This window comes from Pogonomyrmex barbatus, unplaced genomic scaffold, assembly GCF_055798465.1.
Source record: "Pogonomyrmex barbatus isolate J1 unplaced genomic scaffold, ASM5579846v1 scaffold17, whole genome shotgun sequence".
Lineage (NCBI taxonomy): Eukaryota > Metazoa > Arthropoda > Insecta > Hymenoptera > Formicidae > Pogonomyrmex > Pogonomyrmex barbatus.
The window spans coordinates 5,572,912-5,593,596 of NW_028297113.1; the positions used below are offsets into that span (position 1 = coordinate 5,572,912).

The 20,685-nt window shown below is 40.6% G+C and overlaps 2 protein-coding genes across 7 annotated transcripts in view; one reads left to right on the top strand and one right to left on the bottom strand.

Moving 5' to 3' along the window:
- heph (polypyrimidine tract-binding protein 1 heph) overlaps positions 1 to 20,685 on the bottom strand; it is a 366,198-nt gene that overhangs the window by 307,852 nt on the left and 37,661 nt on the right. The gene's annotated exons all lie outside the window — the stretch shown is intronic.
- Positions 1,405 to 9,845, top strand: LOC105432138 (esterase FE4). The gene is made up of 10 exons (XM_089074322.1): positions 1,405 to 2,110; positions 5,513 to 5,817; positions 6,276 to 6,413; positions 6,787 to 6,949; positions 7,066 to 7,553; positions 7,616 to 7,784; positions 8,065 to 8,240; positions 8,298 to 8,442; positions 8,810 to 8,951; positions 9,275 to 9,845. Exons 2-10 carry the CDS (start codon positions 5,554 to 5,556, stop codon positions 9,555 to 9,557), a joined length of 1,968 nt encoding a protein of 655 aa, XP_088930448.1. The 5' UTR covers positions 1,405 to 2,110; positions 5,513 to 5,553; the 3' UTR covers positions 9,558 to 9,845.

Here is a 20,685-nt window from a genome sequence, read left to right on the forward strand (position 1 = left end):
AACGGAGTTTTAGCGGAGTTTATAATTGTGTACATATGAGGAAGTAATTGTACATCCGGCGACATTAATGGCATAGGCGTGACACGTCACTTCGGACACGTGCGCCAACCGGGGAAAATTGGTACAAAGTAATCGTGACAAACTTTGGCGACATCATCAAGAATGGTGGAGCTGGTCCGCAAGCCGATGCATACGCTACGCTATTTCCGGACGGTTCTTGCCGTCGTGATGCATGACCGCACTACGTACTGCAATTAGTCCACGACGTGACAAATAGACGAATGCATAATCCGGCGCGACGTTCGCCTTTAATCAAACCCGACGTGCTCCTACATGCACATGAACATGGAAACAGCCGATATTAAATCATATTGACGTCCTACTCGATCCAGGTCCCTCCACGCGAAGTCCGCCATTACGCGAGTACTGAATTAATCCTTCCTATTGTTTTTGCATTGTGAAGAAATCAATCTCGGTTAGATCGAATAATAGTTAGAAGAATCGAGAACTACGTTAATTTCATTTTTTAAAGCACATGTGTGTAAAGCACGTGTGTGTGTGTGTGTGTGTGTGTGTGTGTGTGTGTGTGTGTGTGTGTGTGTGTGGGCGCGCGCGCGCTTTAAAAGATGTTGAAATTAATGTAGTTTTCGATTCTTCTAACTAAAACTATATATTAAATATAAAGATACAAAAGCGAATTTTATATATATATATATATATATATACATTAAATATAAAAATACAAAAGCGAATTACATTAAATTAAAAAAATTAAGTCGTGTACAAAACTGTACAAAAAAAATAGTTTTGCTGAATATAAAAATTTAGCTAGTAAAATAATTTTATTGCGTTATCAAAATAATTACATAAGACTCATTAACTGATTTTTACAATAGCAAAACTTTTTGTATTATTATGTTATCATTATGCTTAAGTATCTTATATATTATTTTAAGCCCAAAAAATTTTTTCATTTGTATCTAGATTTTTAAATAATCCAGCAAAATCATTCTTTTCGTATAATTCTAATTTGCTTTAAAATTAAGCTATATCTTACGTTCTATATATGCCCATTAATAATGATGAAGCAAGATCATGGTAAAATAAATAACATGTTTTATAATACAACATGAAATGACGACACTGTTAAATTTATGACTGCTGCACCCTACTTCACTCTACTTCGGAATATAACACACTGATAACGTTATCTTTTATTTCTGTCCATAGACATAGGCCTTGACTCATGGATACATCATCCATGAGAAAATAGAACTATGAATTATTAATTTCCAGAAAAATATGGATCCAGAAAAATATATTGATCGGGCAAAATATATTGATCCAGAAAAATATATTGGTCGAGCAAAATATATTGATCCGCTCGTCATTGCCCCCGAAAACCGATATTTCGAAGAGAAGATCGTTCCCTATCGATGAGACGCGGAATGTTTTCGCGACGCGGTGCTCTTGATGACGAGTTGTCATTTGGCGGCTGTTCGGCTTCGACAAAGCAGCCGCGATTATTTTATTTTCCCGCTTTGAAGTTAATAAAGTTCATTCTCTTTTTCATAAAATTCATTCGGTCTTGCTTATTTCGCGAGTGCGAAATTGTGTCTGAACGACGAACGCGACAATATACTTAAGAAAATCCGATCGTTTTAGCGCCGAATATAATTGCTAATTTTATTGCAATTACTAACGAGATCCATATATAAATATGATGATCGGAACAAAAGGAGAAACGAAGATTGCAAGGGGGAAGCCAAGGACTGCAATCCTGGTGAGAATCTGCGGCCGAGTAACGCGGCATAATTAATGACGAGGAGATAAACGGCTCGGCAAACGACGCGTAACGAGTGAAGGTGCCATGGAGATTTCGCGCGGAAACGGACCGGAAATTCTCGGGGGAAACCCCTTGTCAGGAAATTGTTAGGACCTGAACCGCCGGCGGAAGCGGATTCTCCGCCGCGATAGCGGAGGCAACGGCGATGGCGGTGGCGGCGGTGACGGCGGCAACGAGGTCGACGTAGAGAAAACCGAGAAGAAAACCCACGGGATGCGGTAACAGCGTCGGTGAAACCCGAATTAGATGGTCGCTCGACTTGAGGTAAATAAAGAACGATCGCTCTTCAAAAGTCTGTTCCATGCGAGATTTCAAAAAAAAAAAAAAAAAAAAAAAAAAAAAAAAAAAAAAAAAAAGAGAAAGAAAAAATCGGTGACGTTATTTAAGAAAGATAATTCCCCGCTTGGAGAAGCGTCGAAATACTAATAATAAGAAAATTAATATAAATATTTCAAAAGCGATAAATGTTTTTAATATAAGATATTTCGGTAATGAAATAAATGATATCGATCTAAAATCTTTTGTAGAAATAAATCTTATTGTAAAAAAAATATTACCTCGACTAGAATTTAAACTTGGAAGCTCTTGATATCTTCATCAGTTTGATCACTAAGACATATGATAATACTTATCGCAATAATCAGTTAAATAATGCAAGAACGAAGTGCATTTTCTATATATACAAATATACGTATATACATATGACGTGTATATTGTAAATATTTAAAGATAAATTGATAGATATTTTTGACAAAAAAAATATAATATATGTATGTATATATAATATATGTATAAAACTCTGATTTACTCTGACTTATACATATATTTATATATAAATGCAATTGCTGTATTTCTGTCAAATACATGCTTTTATCAAAAGATTTTCAAACTAATTCAAATCAGAATTATATCTCTAATATTTCAATAATCAAATACATAATATCATTATTTGTATTGTTATTTAATAATTATTAGGCACTAAGTCTCAGCCATGATGACTTATACATGTATATAATAAAATATTTAAAGATTGATAAGTATTTTTGATACAAGAAATATAAGTCATATATATGTATATGTATATGATTTATACATATTTCTTGTGTTAAAAATATTTCAATCAATCTTTAAATGTTTTACTATCAGCGGAAAATAATATTATATTTATATATCCTATTATTATGTTGTTGTATTATCTTGTTGCGATAATCACCGACTTAGTCGAAGCGGTAAACTCGTTGCGGAAAGTCAGAAAGTTTCAAATTCGATTTCTAGCTAAGGTAAGATGCAATAAAATTTTTCTCTAAGAAATTTTTAATCGATATTATTTATCTAATTATCAAAATATCAACACAATCGATTGATAAAAACAAAGTATCTTTCTCTTTCTTTGTGTGTGTGTGTGTGTGTGTGTGTGTGTGTGTGTGTGTGTGTGTGTGTGTGTGTGTGTATGTGTGTGTCTACATTAAATTTTATATATATAAATTCAAAAAAATAATATCCAGCTGAATATCAGTCTTATATTTTTTGCGACAGAAAAATCAATTTCATAGAATTAGAAAAGTTATAGATTCGTTTATCGGAATTCTTAAAAATACGTGTTGTGCAAAAATTATTTAACTTACTTTTTCCTTGCAATCCGCATTTTATATATATATATATATATATATATATATATATATATATATATATATTTCTTTACATTATTACATTGTTTTATCTTGCCGTTGCGAAAGCAGCTCTTGCAAAATGGTTGGTATTTCGCGTTTCAAATAACCCTGCGCGATTGTTGACATTGTGAAGTATGTAGTGTTACGGCGGAGAGCTAAAATGCAACGCGTTGAATAATGGAATGGTTACGAGTAACCCGGGTTAAGTTGCTCATCTATAATAATGTGCAGTATGTAGCTAAGCTTCGCCAAAAGCCGCATTACCCCTCGCTTAATAATACGTCACGGTTGATAGAGATCCTTCTGGTGAATAAATGATACAAAGACGGCGGAGTACACAAAGATGGAATATTCAAAAAAAAAAAAAAATCACTTCTCATAGAAAACAGATATTTTTCGGCTTTTTAAGAAATAATTATTGCTAAATAAAATAGCTAAATATAGACTAATATTATGTACATTACATTTTAATCATTTACTTTGTATGCTCTATTTTAATGAAATTAAGTTAATTCGACAATTTTATTGTTTGACAATTGAAATAAAAAATACATTATACTCGTACGTCTTAAGAGACTTAAGTAATTTATACGCTTATCAGATATCTTCATTAGCTAAATGATTCAACTTTACAATAGGAGTTTGATAACGGCGGATTACGTTGATAGAACTATTTGCGAATCAGTTTATTAATTTAATAAAAAGTCACGCGCAAATAAAACTTGATTCTGTGGTTAACTTCTTCTCTGATGTGGTGAGTTCTTTTTAAATGTATAATTGTTATTCAAGTTTAGTGCACAATACATTTATAATGGTATGTAAATCGCATATTATTTCTCTAAATTCAAATATTTATTTATTATTTTGATTAAAATGATTTAATGAATTTTGATTAGACATAAATTAAATTTCTATGTCAAAACAAAGTATGCTTATTAGCCATTACTCCATAAATTCTATATTTAATAGTGCATTCGAAGAATGGGTTTGGTTATTGCCAGTAAAAACAGTGCAGTTGGTAACAATGAAAATTACTGATGCTGCGTTTCGTTTCTTTATCAATAAAGCCAATAAAATAACTAAAATGGATCCCAACTAATCCGAAAGATAATTTTCAAAGAAATTGTTTATTTGATTTTTTTGGTTCTTTAGATTAAGCTAATAAAATAAAACGATTAGTAATAATTATGGAAAAATTTTATTTGACAATATTATTTTCAAATCTTTTACTAGTGCTTCACAATTTGACAATCTCAAAATTTTTAATATTTTCAAGATTCGAAAGCTCATCATAGATAGCTTATAATTCCGAATTGTACCTTTTTTCATTTCGCAAAATGGGGTACCAAAGATAAAAAAATATTGCCATTCCATGATAATGATCACTTAATTAAGGAATAAAAAAAATTGTTTCTGTAACATAAATGTTATGACTGTTATTATTAAAATATGGATTATAAAGTTATACTATATCATGAGCACGATTATACACTTTCTCTTGTAATATATTGTACATTTATTGTTTTACAATATATTGTACATTTATTGTTTCATCGAGTAAATCAACCAATTGCTGACTATTGTTCCGTTCATCCGTGAAGAGATATTTTCGGAGTGTACAAACATTTCCTCCATTTCTTCAAACTATTGTACGTGTAGCACTAAAAAGCACAATTAACGATACAACAATCCTTTTAACCTGAAAATTATCTTTCGGATTATTTGGGATGTCCATCGGTTGTTTTCACTGATTTCACTAACACGGAAGAAATGAAACGCAACATCGGTAATTTTCAACTGCTTTCACTGTTTTTCACTGGCAGTAATCAGACCCTATTTTCGAATACATTATAAATAACGTTTTTCAATCGCTCTCGCCTCGGCTCGGTATGTCGATGCGAGTCGCATGTTTGTAGGAATTAGACGTGTCACGCGTTCGTATCACGCGGCGGCGACAGCGATAACGCATCCGCAATGTAAGGTCGCTGCATTTCAGTTGGCCTTTCCGCGCGTGCTGCAACATCCTTCGTGACAAATATGCAACCACACGAATCTCGTGCGCGCTCCACCGTGTCGTCGGCACGGCGTCTTCGTCCGGACGGCGGGATTTGGCGATGTTTGTGCGTCCTCGTGTACCTACTCAGCCTTGCAGATACCTTCAGCATCTCCGAGCCACCCATCGTCTACACGAAATGGGGCCTGCTTCGCGGCAAGTGGAGTTGGTCCACGTATAATCGGCCGATCGCGAATTTTCTTGGGATACCGTACGCGCAACCCCCGTGGGGCGAACTGAGATTCAAGGTATTGCGTGATATTTTCATATGGCATATCATCTTTGTATCCATATCTTACAATAATTTGTAAAAAAAACTTACTGTGTATTTGACTTTTACTTGAGAAAAAAATCATAGATTTCTAAATAATTTGTCAAAGAATTAAAAATCAACATTGATCATGGTATTTCTATGCAAAAAAAAAAAAAAACGGTTTTGCTAAAGAATAAAAATTTGACAAGATAAAGATTTGAAAATAGTTACGTAGGATGCTTAAGTATGATGAAAATACTATAAAATACTATAAATATTATAAAATTTTTTTATATTTTAAAAACCAATTTCATTTTGCATCGAGCGACTTTAATTATTTTGATGGTTCAACAAAATTATTTTCTACGTGTATTGTCTTAGCTTAGAAATATATCTAAATTCGAGCAAATTAATTAGAATACATAATTAATATACAATCATATGTGTTGTTAGAGCCCGCAACCATGGAATCACATATGGATGACGATACGCAATGCTACAATCGATGGACAGAAATGTATTCAAATTACGAGAAGAACCGAACTCGTTGGCAGTGAAGATTGCCTTTATCTAAATATCTTCGTCCCCGATGTGAATAATATATTATATTATCGCTAAATATCAATCGTAATAATCAGAATATGAAATAACAATAAAATTTTGATAGCGGATATTTTTACATAATCAAGTAAATAATTAGCATCACGCGCAATTTTCGCAGTTCCATTCAAAATTTGAACAGAGAATTGCAATGTTCCAAAAACGAACTTGATTAGAATGACCTGATGGCTTAATTAAACTTAAATGAATTAAAGTTACATTGTTACGATACATTGTTGCGATATTCAGCAATTTTCACGTTAAACGTTTAGCACAACATCCACTGTTAAAAATATTTCGCTTCTCTATTTACTCATATATAACAATTCTATCATTTTCCATAACATAAAAAAAATCTTCGTAGATTTTAGGCATTCGAGAAAAATCCGAGAAACTACCGGTTTTAGTTTTCGTGCACGGAGGAGGATATTTTCAGGGAAGTAGCGATAGCAACCTATATGCACCGGATTATTTGTTGAATCACGATGTGATCCTCGTTACAATGAATTATCGTCTTCATGCCTTAGGTAAAGGAAAAAAATAATGTTAAACATATACAGCAAATTCGAGATAATTCAGTAAGATAATTTCAGATAAGATAGGTCTCATCATGGTACATAAATAATGAATTCAAATTACTTAGGCTTTTTTAGCACAACGAACAAGATTTCTCCAGGTAATTACGGTATTAAAGATATAAAGATGGCCCTCGAATGGATACAAGAAAATATCCATAGCTTTGAAGGGAATCCCAAATCGGTAACTCTTATGGGATCGAGTGCCGGTGCTGTGCTGACTCATTTTTTAGTTATGTCAAAGAAGACCGAGAATCTCTTCCACCGATATATTCTGCAGAGCAGTACCGCTTTATCTTCATGGAATTTTGTTCCTCGAAAAAAGTATAGACAACAATGTTTGAAATTGGCAAAGCTTGTCGGCTGCTTACCGAAAAGAAACCAAAGCATGATCGTGTCGAATGAAACAATTACCGAAAGTCCGGAAGAAGGAGATGTAAAAAGAAGTAGCGACGATATTTTGTACTCGAGTTATACCATAAAGGACGACGAAGAGATAATAACATGCATGAGGAGGGTCGATGTGAAGGAACTAGTAAAAATGACACAGTCTTTCGTAAGTATCTGTAGTGTTATAAAAATTTTAATATGTTCACAATAACAATGGTTTTGTATTAGTATGTTTGGAGAAACAATCCATCGTTTACATTTATGCTCACATTGGAGGATGACTCGGAGGACGCCATCCTGACGGTGCATCCATTGAAAATAATAAAAGAAGGACTGTTTCGCGATATACCGGCAATAATACAAACCGTAAAGGACGAGAGTTTATTAAAAACAGTCGGTAATTTTCCGTTATTATTTGCCGTAATAATATTTAATTAATTAAAGCTGTCGCGCAAATTAATTAACGGCGTCGAATAATTTTCTTGAACGGAAGAGATGCAATTATGATTCGTACTATTACATTAATTAACCTTACATTAAGTAAAATTAAAAGTCTCATTTTTCACGGGACGAGATGCCTAGCTATACTCTAGACATACATTCCAAAGAAGGAATTATTTTCAATAGATTTTCGATAATGAACTGAAAGGAACTCAGTGATTTCGTGTTTATTTCAGACTTGATCATAAATCCCGATCTCAAGGACGAATTTATAGAGAATTTCGAAAAATACTTTCCCGTTTTTATGGAGCACCACAATGTGATTACCAACATCACCTTTTTCGCTTCCGCGATACAAGATTTTTACTTTAACGGAAATATGACAATGATTTCAGCAGAGAACATTACGGAGGTGAGTTCAAGGTTTCAAATACATAAGAAACGTTTGACAATAAAATCATTTCTTCAGATGATGAATGATTTCATAATATGGTCGTTGTTGCGAGTTGCAAAATATCAATCGGAAATAGGAAAATCCAACATTTATTTCTCCTTCTTCGCGTACAGGGGCACGTTCTCACATACCTTCGCTACGGGCACTCCGATTAGTTATGGTATGTAATGAGAATCCCATAACATCAGAGAATTAGGGAGGGAATGAAATTGGCTCTTAACAAGACACATATGAGATCTCTTGAGATATCTTTTCCTCCTAAATCTTGTTAGTAAACAAAATAATTAAATCTACTGATACGATATAATATTTTTCTCCTGACGGTTTTGAATTTTCCAGAAGACTCCCAAATACGAATATAACGTAATAAAAATAATTATGATAAAAAGAGCTGTTTAAAAAATAATGTAAAGAAAAAAAGAAATCCAAGAGATTTTTCGTCATTAATTATATTGTTATCGCATGCCAAAATCGAAAATGAAGCGTATGTAAATATTTACGTAAACATTTAAATTATGTTTCCCTAGGTGTTTGTCACGGCGATGATTTAAATTACCTTTTTCCTGTATTGAATAATGTGTATCAGAATATGTTACTGCGCAATACGGAGAACGATATAACTATGATTAACATCATGACAGAGATGTGGACGAATTTCGTGAAGAAAGGGTAAATTAATTAATAGTTATTATTTATATACAATTAATAGCGTTGTATACCATATTCACGAGCGATCCTTACGAAAGATGTAACATTCATCGAGAAAATTTATATAACGCGAAGTCCCAAAAGATTAGATAACTTTTTATTATTATTTATAATTAATTTGAAAAATAGGAATTCATCGAGCGTGTCACGTTGCTACTTCCATTTGAGCTAACCTTACGTGATCCGTTCGAAGCCAGATACCAAATCGCTAGCTCGAAATTCCGCTTTGTCCAGCAACGACCGGATGTTCTTGCCGATCGTAATGTTTATTACATATGTACCAGGATACCAAGAGCGCGGCTGATCCCCGAGTGGCCCGCCTACCGCGATCATCACCAGTTCATGAGATTCGGGATTGACAGATCGCCGGATATTGTGGTGGAAGCCGATTTCCGGCCCGACAGAATGAAATTCTGGGAGAAGTTGATGTCCACAATGGAACCGCTGGAATCCGATACGTTTGTCGACGAACCGTCGAAAGACGCCGAAACTGCCAGTAACGCTAATGCGATCGATCGCCAGCTAATAGTTGCATTTATTGCATTGTCAGCGATTATATTCTTATGAATGAAATTATAATACCTGCGCTCGCAGACAAATTGCAAAAACACGGTAAATTATCCAGTTGCAAGCTGATATCGAGCAATTATTTACGCGCGTCTTGTCACGCATCGTATATATTATTTAAATAATTTCTCCGTTCGGACGATCCGAATCAAGGTTCAAATTAAAATACATCAAAATTGTCTGTGGTATAAATGCGAAGAGAAAAATACGCGAATAAACTGATAGATACAGCGTTTTATACGTAAATAATGAAAATGTTTATTGAAATACATTCTCCATATTAGTAAATTATTATTCACAGAGAGAGAGAGAGAGAGAGAGAGAGAGAGAGAGAGAGAGAGAGAGAGAGAGATTGGGATATATACCTGGAGTATATATACATATATATAGTATATATATGAATACAAAAAATATAGGTGAAACACGATTCGTACGATTCGTTTTTTGTGATTCAAGCATGCTTGAGGTTCGATGTACTTTCCACGCCACGTAAAAAGTAACGACGATAATAAATACCGAGTGAAACTATTTCGTTTACTGCCTGATGCTTATCTCTCTCGCATGAGAAAAATACAGTTGTTAATAGCGTCGATAAAGTTTTGAGAATTAGAAAATTCTAAATTTAACACCGTAAATAAATGCTCAGAATAAGCGAGCTCGTGCTTAATCTGAGCATTTATTTACGCCGCGTTATCAAATTTTCGAAAATCATCATTTATTTATAACGCGTTAATTTATTTCCTCTCTATTTTTACTTATATCCTGATGCTCGTCGTACGAAATCATGACTAGAGAGATATCGCAATAGCCTTTAAGAGCGCCATTCGCGTTTCCGTTCGCCGAAATTATCAGCCGAAATTATAACGTCATCGAAAGTGCCCAAGACGATGTGTGTGTGTGTGCCACGACGGCCGTCGCATTAAAGGGAGCCTAATAAACGAAAGGTATAATGAAATTCTCTGGGAATTAAGTTCGCCGCCACGCGACGAGTTAACGCCCATATAAAATATGCAGCTTCCACTTTTCCCAGGGGAAACCTCCTCGCCGCGCGAGTGCGCTCGGGGAAATTAATCATCCGCCGTAGGCAACCGCTGTTTGTCTTCTTTCCATTTTCCATCCGGTTCCAGATGTATCGCGAGATTAGGTCTCCTCGCCACGAAAGAGAAAGAAAAGGCGAGCGAGCGAAACGAGAGAGGGAGAGAGAAAGGGAGGATCACAGAGAGACGTCCTCTCCCGAGCAATGATTATGCAACGACGATGAAACGAAGATAAACGCCGTGCCGTCGTCCTCCGGAGCGTCCGCCGTGCCTTTTCTAAGGATGAAAAGTACCAACAGTCATGTAAATCCGCGAGATCTGGGACTACCGCGCGGATTATCGTACGGCTCTCTCTCTCTCTCTCTCTCTCTCTCTCTCTCTCTCTCTCTCTCTCTCTCTCTCGTCTTCCGCAAATCTCGCCGTGATGCAAACGAGTAGGTACGAGAGGTGTGCAACTGCCGACTCCGTTCGGATGCCGCATTCCGGTCACGTAGCTTCTCGCGCTTCTAGCTCCTCCGCGGATTAGAAACGGACATTATACCTGTGCTTACGCCACGATTGATACACTATGCAAACTGTCGGATGTGCGTGTCTTCTTTATGGATAATAGTATTGGCGGACGGTTGCTCGGAATCTCCGAGCGTCAGAACACGCGTATCGCCTTAAATAACGAAATTGAGTGAAAATAGGTCAATCGAATGGTAGAATGAGGAATGAGTTAAATTTTAAGCTGGACAACATCGTTCTGGCGACATTTCGTTATTAGAAAATCGACGCCAGGCGACGCAACGCGTCGACGAGCTCGTCCTTCTCGCCAATCTTATTCAAATGCCACATATTTTCATCAACGCTCGCGCAAATATTTGCCGGTGCACCGCCTCTTGTATATCCAAGGCGGCGGAAACGCAAACCCCGTGGCCTCCTGATCGTCGATACAGAAGCGGAAAAACTAATTAAAAATGCGCCTCTCAGCTTATCGAGATCGCGAGCGACCAATTAATAGATTCCATCGGGTATATGGTATCGTCGACACTGCGGTTGCATCTCCCCATTCGCGATATATCGCTACACAAATAATAATAAACCCGCGACGTCGTCGGAAATTTTTTTATTATTTTACGTGTATACAATTTAGATTTAGGGAGTAAAGTGAGTCCGCGCTCACTCAAGCCGGCTGATTTGCAAGTTGTCGAACATTTAATTCTGCTCGGAGCGCGGAACTAATTAACGCTAGGACAAAAGCGAGGGAATCGCTAAGCGACCAAACTCCTATATCGTTTTAAACTACATGTGACCGCGCCAATTGACATGACGTGCAAAGATAATATTATTACACCTTGGGGCGAAAGGCAGCGAAAGTAAAAAAACCTATTAAAGTCACGTATGTAGAGAAACGTAGGGGAGAGAAACGTCAACTTTTACCGCCCGTAAGCGTTAACTTTGCGCGAGACGGGCGAATTAAAACGGGGATCGGGAAAGACCTATTTACGCGAAATCGAAATTTCGCAATTTCGCAAAGAGCGTAAATTCTTTCTTCATAATTCACCCCTCGCGTCTGACGGACCGAGTAGGGGCGCAATAGAGTATAACTCGGGCGCTGAAATAATTCGGTCAACAACGGCGCTCTCCGTATCCGAAATAGAATTCCGTTGCACGTATTACACACCGAGACAGTGTCCTTTATAAGTTCGAGACAGTCGATGCTTAATCCACTTTCCTCATTGCTAATGAATAGAGTTCTGCTAATGGCGTTCGCGACTGCGGAGCCGTGCCGTTTCGTGGCTTCGGAATTAGATTCGCGAGATACCTCGCGCTAATGCGATATTCAAAATCCGCGGATCTATCGCGCACAATGGAAATCCCGCGCAAATATCGAAATATATTTATCGAAACATGAAAGTCCCTCCCGATATACCAATGCGTTCATAAATCGGAATTTAATGATGCGCACTCCCCCCCCCCTCTCTCTCTCTCTCTCTCTCTCTCTCTCGTTACCGTTTCTATTTTGATTTCACATATGTAAATCGTAAAAATTATATAAAATAAAAAGCAACACTCCCCTTTGCTGGAAAAATTTCTTTCGCTCATATTGGAGACCGCGAATTTGTCGGGCACTTGATCTGTTTATCCATCGTTAAAAGGCGCCATTGTTCACGGAGCGGAACGGGAACGAAAATGCTATTATCTCGAGCACGAATTATCTCCCAGGACACACTTTTCCGCGCGTTCCAGCGTCGAGCTTAAATTGTAATTTCAGCCTTTGTCGCGGTCTCCGGCGACAATACTTGGGGAAACGCGCGCGGCCACGAGCGCATTTCCAGTCTGTTTTTGCGCTCCCGGTCACGTGCGTATGAAAAACGCGCTTTGACGTGAAAAATGCACTACCGTTTGAGATAAAGGGCGTTGCGCGAGCGAATGCGGGTGGATTCCGGTAACGCCCCGGAGGGGCGGGGGGGGGGAACAAAAAAAAAATGGACACGCGGGAGAACAGCGGGCGGATAGCGGAATGTATGTATGTTTTTTCGAGCTCGCCGGAGGAATCGTTGAGAAGGACCCCCGTACGCACGTAACCGGGAGGATTAAAAATAAACACAAAGTCGAGTCCGTTCGACGTGCGGGAGATCGCATTCGCATTAACAATGATGTTTAGACAATTTATATTTCTTTCTCGTTTCGCGCGCGCGAGTGAAACGTAGTACGCTCGCCTTGGAACGAGCACCGCGGGGGGAACAAAGGGGGAACTATTGGGAGAACGCGGTTGATTGACGATTTGCATAGGCAAATAAGCTCCCAAAGAGACCAGCCGACCGCCGCTACTATTTGCTATGGCGGCCGAGTGATTGTTTTCAGAGCGGTTCTCCGAGCCTGAAAGTGTACACGGTGGACGAGTGGACACCTTCGAATTCATTGGAGTTCGAGCCAACCAGCCGAAGTGCCAATTTCCTGCAAAACCGGCCGTTTGGATAACCCCACTCGTCAACGTAATGTCCGCTAATTTCGATAATTCCGAATCTGCTGAAAATAGCGTTTGTATATATATATATATATGTATATCGCAAACGATTGTCCAAATTCAAAAAATCTTTGCACAACCAAATGATGCTGGTTCAAAAAACTGAGGAGGATCGAAAGGTGCGTCCGAGAGAAATTAATTTTGGCATTAGTATCTTGTATCTTAGCTATACCGTAAAACAATCTTTGAAACGAGCTTCTTGCAATTCGGCCTGCGTCATATATTCGCGCGAGAGTAATTTTCCCGCGTGACGTAATGTTCTACTTGTACTACCTAACTTAGGTTTCTAGATCGCGCGGGCGATAACGGCGATAAAAATGTCCTAGATTCCGCGGCTGGAATTCGCCATTTCACAAGATGCAAATCATCGGAGCATCGCGAATTGCGATACCGCCGTGTCGCGTGACAGCATCAGCTGTGGTCGATGTCGCGCTGGCACAATACGTTAATGCGACACATTGTTCGCCGCTACAAAAATTGCCCCTCGTTACACGCTCGACAAAGCCTGGGAAGCCCGCACGCTCTCTATCCGTTCTTCGTGACACCGCCGTGCCTACAGCGATCATCATCGATATACGAAGCCAGCCATTCGGGGAAAAATCGAGAAGGAAGGTAAAAACTTTTACGAGTTTATTCATATCGCCGGTCCTCCGACCGGCGACCGAAATAAGCTCGGCAAAAAATTAATAAATGCATGTTTAAATTAAATTGTCTCGCTTTTACTTATCCTTCGTGATATCGTGGATGAGGATCTCGCGGGTTCATCCCTTTAACTTTTAGGACACCTTCGGAGCCTCGGGGAGATATAAGCGTTACGGTATTACCGCGTAATCCGTTGCATCCCCCGTCGAGGGGGGGATGGCGGTGGCGGTGGCTGCGGCGCCGAATCGGGTGGAAGCAGATGCACTCGTGAGCGGCCGGTATGAGAAAATGAATATTTGAAAATCCGTGGGTGGATGGGTAGATACGTACGATGACGGGCGCCGCTTCGCAGCCTGCGAATATCCCGGCAAACCTTCTAATCTCGCTACCTCTAATTCCGTCGCCCCCGCTCGTTCCCCCTGGCACCCACACGGAAACCGCGACCTAAGAAACGGGGATTGCTCGCGTGGAACATGAAGCGAATTTCGGTTTAGGCGCGAGCGAACTCGATATCACGGAAACAATTCGTGTCCCTGATTCGTTCCGCGACATTGTATTATTTCTTTAATTCATATTACGCTATCATATAATTATCAAGTCACTTTCTGTTAAATTTATCATCGGAAATCGTTATGGCTATTCGTGTTATTTCCATCGCGTTTAAATTTTCAATTTTTCGCATAGTACTCGAAACCTCCCTCGCAACCGATTCCTTCTTGTCTCTCTAATCACTGAAAAGCGAAGGGAAAAGCGCGAGATCAGTTAATTACTCTTGCCTTCTTCATTGCTTCCCGTGAGTAAATGTAAGCCAAACTTTTGATCAAGAAGATCAAGAGGAGAAGATCAGAATTGCGCACATTCGCAAAGAAGCAAGCGCGCACAAAAGCCGCACAACGATCGCTGTTTAAGCTTTGTTTCGTTCACGAGACAAGAGTCACGTAGCGCATTCACGAGTATCGGGCCGCCCTCCCATGGACGGGTGCAACGGCGGTAGGATAAAACGGGGGAAGGTTCGATGAAAGGAAGCGAGCATGCGGAATAAAAAAGAAGGATTTCGCCGCAGCACGAATTTACATGTCACGTATCGAGAGACGAGCGAAGCTGCGGAAGCCTCCGGCGATGCAATCCAACCCGTACCTCTCTCCACCCGAGTCCCTCTCTGCATTTTCCATCCACGTATATATTTTCTCTCTCTTCCTCCCTCTCTCTCTCTCTCTCTCTCTCTTTCTCTCTCTCTCTCTCTCTCTCTCTCTCTCTCTCAACTCTCAGCCAACTCTCAACCCGCCCTCAAACCTTCGACCGGTCGCCATACGTGTATTTCGCGCTAGACTGCGTTTCGGCCACTCGATGCGGAAGAGAGGTTAATTGTCGCGCCTTTTTTGTCCGCAGCTTTCATCGCGGCGGGTAACCCGGCCTCATCGAGAAAGCCGGGAAAACGAGCGAACAGCCGTTGGAGGATTGGGAAAGAGAAGGACAATCGATTTTTCGGTGGTACATGTCACCGGTGAACTCCTCTCCTCGCCCGTGGCTTTTCGCGAGTTCTCGATATCCGTTCCGCGTATTTTCTTATCCGTGCCGAGGAAAAGCGACAGAGAAAAGTGCCTGTGCGCTATACGAGGAACAAAGCACTTTTAAAGTTCGCTAAAAAACGTAGCCGACACGTGAAAACGCCGAAAGGGAACGTAGAAACGTAAAGAGCGACTCGGTGCGTTTTATGAAAAAAACAACTCTAAAACGTTATGAAAAATTTTTCGACAGGAAAGAGAGAGAAAGAGAGATGAAAAATTTGAGAGCTACGCGAAGAATGGGGAAAATATCAAAATTCAATTAAACTTATTGACAGTCATACATCATGTAAAAAATGATAATGCTTTCACAATCTATTTCAAAACCATATATTTACCATATAACAATAGTAATTTACGATAAGTAAAAGATCATAATCGCACATTCTTTTCTGACATGTATAAAATATTATATTCAAAAAGGAATTTAATATTAAAAGAAGACAGCATCCTGGAGGACTCGCTTAGGCAGCATAGCGTCACGTAACATCCGTAAAGTTTTCCGCTCACTTGAATTTGCGTAACTTCATACTCCAACTACGAGAATTGCCGGCAACTCGCGCCGTTATCTACGTCGCAATGGTATCTACGAACCACCTCGATATGCAACGGGTTCAGGCACTGAATAATTGAAACGATCTCTCGTCTCTCCGCCTCTCGTCTCCGGGGCACGAAATAAGGCAACCGTGTAACAAGAGCGACATTAGCCTCTCGGAGTTTCTCCATGCCCGATGCGGGAGAGCAGCGCGACGGTTGCTTGCAATTCTAAGATGAAGACAAATTCAGGGCGAACGTATGCAAAGTAGGAAAGACACATGAAGATGGAAACACAGCGTTGCCACGCGGTACGTCGCGAATCGTTTCTTTTCGTTACAACAGCGGAATATGCGAAACAACAACAACGTACTTCTTCCGCGAGCGCTCCCTCTATTTATACTCGGCACGGCTTGCTAACCGAAAAGAATAGGTTAAACCCTATATTTACCCCCTCATTGTTCATTCGTCTGTCGGAAACTGGAAAAAATTACACGAGAGAGAGAGAGAGAGAGAGAGAGAGAGAGAGAGCCCGCGTGCACGCTAATATCATTATTTTACACGCTGACGTCTATCTCGCGCTCGTATTGCTAGGAAAATCGTAAAGCCGCGCTACGCGAGATACGTCCGCGCCGAGATACTCCACCTCGCTGCACTTGACACGGCGCGATAACAAATCGTAACGATCGGACGATACGAAAGCACGCCCGCAGACAGTTTGCCGATGTTAACTGCCTCGGCTTCGGGAGCGCGGCTTGTTAACGCTACGCAACTTGTAAGCCACGACTAACAATAAGGAGCAGACGCAAAGTGGATCTTTCGGATTTCTCTGAAGGGACAAAAGCCTCAGCGAGCTATGAAAGGCACCGTCGAAGGATTACGGGCGATAACGACGACGACGATGACGACGACGACGACGACGACGACGACGACGGAGAACTCGCTGGTATATAACGACGTGAACAGGTGCGCGTGTATACGCGACTGGAATAACTGCAAAGAGGAGCGGCACGGTGGGAGGTGGGAACTTTGTTCATTATTCCAACAATTAGCGGGGGGAGGCCCCCATTTCTTGTCCCGGTCGAACAAGAAACGTCTCCACGCGTGGAGCGAGCGAACGAATGTTTCCCGTCTCTTCCTATTTCTGCCGTTTCCCTCCTCGAAGCGCAGCCTCACTTCGCTTTTCTTACCGTCGCTTATCTTTCCGAAGATTGACGAAAGTTGACTTTACCATACCTGATGAAATAAAGGATCCTTGCATCCTAGTAGTTGCTTAACGGTATAAGCTTAGCGATATGGGGATTACTTTTAATCAGCATAAGATTCAAGATTTCGAACAAATTTCTTGGAAATAAAAAAAAGTTGATTTTCTAGGAAAAAAAAAAAAAAAAACCATCCGCGCTGTAACCGTGAGAAAATATAATTTTACGTAAATCTTTTTTCTTTTTCTTCAAACTGATCTCAATTTTCTGCCTTACGAACTAAAATACGATTTACCTTCCAATTCCATGCACTTACCGTGCACTTAAGTTAAACTGACCGCGGGATAATAACATTCCGTAAGCTGTCAGTTGGAAATACGTTTATTAATTTTACGTGATATAAAAAAATACGTGTGCGCTTATCGCAAAAATTCTACCGCAACCGATCCATCCCATAAGCCGGCCCGAGAAGTTTCGTTCGTTCGTGTGAAACTTTTTCGCTATCGCATCGCGTAAGAAACACGATGCCCGCGTAAGAAACATGTTGTGTGTTCCTCTTTGAAGAAAGTCAGGAAAGCCGACATCTCGGCGCCGAACGAAACTCGTCGTGGCAAACTAAGTCGCCAGCAGCCAGAGGGGAGCAAAATATGTTAAAAGACGATGCGGTCACCAGGTAGCTTTTCGCCGGACGAGATCGACAGGTGCGACCGCAGGCTAAAACGGGATTTGCGAACTGCAGAGGAAACCGCAGCCGTCCGAAACCGCCGAGGACACTGCTATTATTCCTGGCCTGCGCGTTTCCGTCCGGTACGCGTTCGCCCTCGTTCGCTCTCTCTCTCTCTCTCTCTCTTTCTCTTTTATTCAGTCTCTCTTTGCGTCGTCGTCATCGTCGGAGACCAGGAACCGCGAGTGGCTTTTCCGACAAAGCTTTAATACGCGTTAATACTCCGCGTTGGTGGAAGTTCCGTCGTCCTGCGTCGCGCGATACCGGCAAAAAGTCCCGCGCTCTTGGCGATCGTCGCGCTTCTCTCGTTGGCAAAAACTAACGGACTTCCCTTTGCCAAGAGGGCTGCGACATTTTTGCCGATGTGGCGCCGGCGGTGCAACATCGGCACCTCTTCGAAATACGAAATAAGCCTCCGTGACAGTCCCGCAGTAAGTCCCGCGCCACACTTTTGTGGGACCAACGCAAAGTGTCATCAGTAGTGAATAAAGGTATTATCGTTCATCGTTTATTGCAAGCTCAAAAAGCTCGTGGAAAAGTGTCGTCGAAAAAGTGGACTAATACTTTACTCTATTTTTTTCCTTTCAGTGGTAACTTAACGGCACGTATATTCGCGAGAGATTATGTTTTGCCGGAAAAAGGCAAAAAAATTCATCTGGACGTCTAATTCCAATTTCGCTTTAAATCCGTAAACCCGTTCCTCTCTCATCGTTAAAAGCTCGGCGCATACACTCGTGAACAAGATAGAGAAAGAGGCCGATCAATTCACGGCTGTCGGAACGATCGTGATGGAAGAATGCAATACAAAGTGGCGAACGAGACGAGAGGAAGAGAGAGAGAGAGAGAGAGAGAGAGAGAGAGAGAGAGAGTGCATACATAGCTTCCTTCAAGTCTGTAATTAAACGTGGCGTACGACAAAAGCGGCGCCGATTTGAAGGCAGCGAAATGAAACAACGGGGGGAGAGAGACGGGGGGGGGGGTATCAAAGCTTTTCGTGCGCATAACCCATAAACGAAACGCGTAAGAATGTGTCAGCGTTTATACGAGATCGCGCTGCGTCATCTGGAACGTGCGTCGAGTCGAATTAACCGATTAGAATCTCTAGTTGCTACGCGTTGCGAGCGAACTTGAATAATACATCGAGTAAAAAATCGTGCACATTTGATGTTAACTGGGAAAGTGTCCGTGCCCCGCGTTACGTAAGATAATGAACTCGCCTCGGTCCGGCGTGTCGGAAAGATTGGAAAAATAAAAACTTCCGGCGGGCTTGCACCTGCGATCTCCTCTCGCCATAAGACGAGAAATAGCCGACAACCCGCGCGGACGTAAATAACCCACGTGAAGTCGTGAAAAAGAACGGTAACGGTAGCCGCAATCACGGGAAGTGGCCGAGTTTCAGCAAGTTTTCCATAATCCTCCTTGCGGCTTTATCGCGCGCGTCTTTTATGATCATGACAGAAAGATGAAGATCGCGCAGGAGCACGACATGGAATAAACCGCTGCTTGGCTCTTCCGTCGGATATGTCGGGACGCATACATAAAATAAAATTTAATCACCGAACATCCCGCGCTCCCAAATGCGTTCAGAAATAATCCCCGAGCGCATCCAGGTATATATCATTTTATCCTTAACATTCAACGAAGGATACAACGAGGATAAAAATATCATACATCCGGTGCTTTCTGAAAGCAGTCCGACTTTTGGATTCGCGTGTGCTATTTTTAATTAATGGAATCTTACAAACCACGAGTTCGGTGAAAAATTGAAGAGAATTATGGCTTTTATTTTCCCGCAAACGCGCGACGCACATAGAAATGGCGAACAGGGTCAGAGGTCACATTAAACATTTAGCGCGTATTCTCCGCACGATAACTTTGACTGAGTCCGCATCAACGCGGCTGTTGGTATCCCGGACAAAGAGCACAATCCCAGAGCGTAGATTTAACATGGGGGGGGGGGGAGGGGGACGGCAGCCGGGGTCTAAATATCGCGGCGGCCGGAATTTGCGCGAAACCGAATTTCTACCGTTGCTACCCGGGACCTAATTACGCAATTCATTAATAATACATGTACTTCAAACGCGCTGGCCCTCCGCCTCTCTTTCTGCCGCGTTTGAATATCATTAGTCTGTAACAATGCGCCCAGGTTGTAATGTCCATCAAAATCTGCTTCTGTCGGCAGCTATATTATGTCTGTAATTAAATCCGCGATGGATACCGGATTGAAAAGCCGCGCTCGGACGAGTATCCGTGGAAAATCCGCGGAAAAAGTTCCACCTGGCGATTCTCCAGGGAGCCTCTCGTGAAAATGGACACACCTCGCTGCGGGCACGTGTTGACTTAGGTAAGTTACGAAAGAATTATATTTAATACGCCCACATTAATGTTCCTGCGAGCCAAGTCAAATTCAC

Bases quoted from the DNA above. Each gene is read 5' to 3' on its own strand.
- LOC105432138 (XM_089074322.1), top strand. From the start codon at position 5,554: ATGCAACCACACGAATCTCGTGCGCGCTCCACCGTGTCGTCGGCACGG. The intron at 6,414-6,786 runs GTGAATAATATA...AAATCTTCGTAG, and splicing joins TAAATATCTTCGTCCCCGAT to ATTTTAGGCATTCGAGAAAA. The intron at 6,950-7,065 runs GTAAAGGAAAAA...CAAATTACTTAG, and splicing joins TTATCGTCTTCATGCCTTAG to GCTTTTTTAGCACAACGAAC.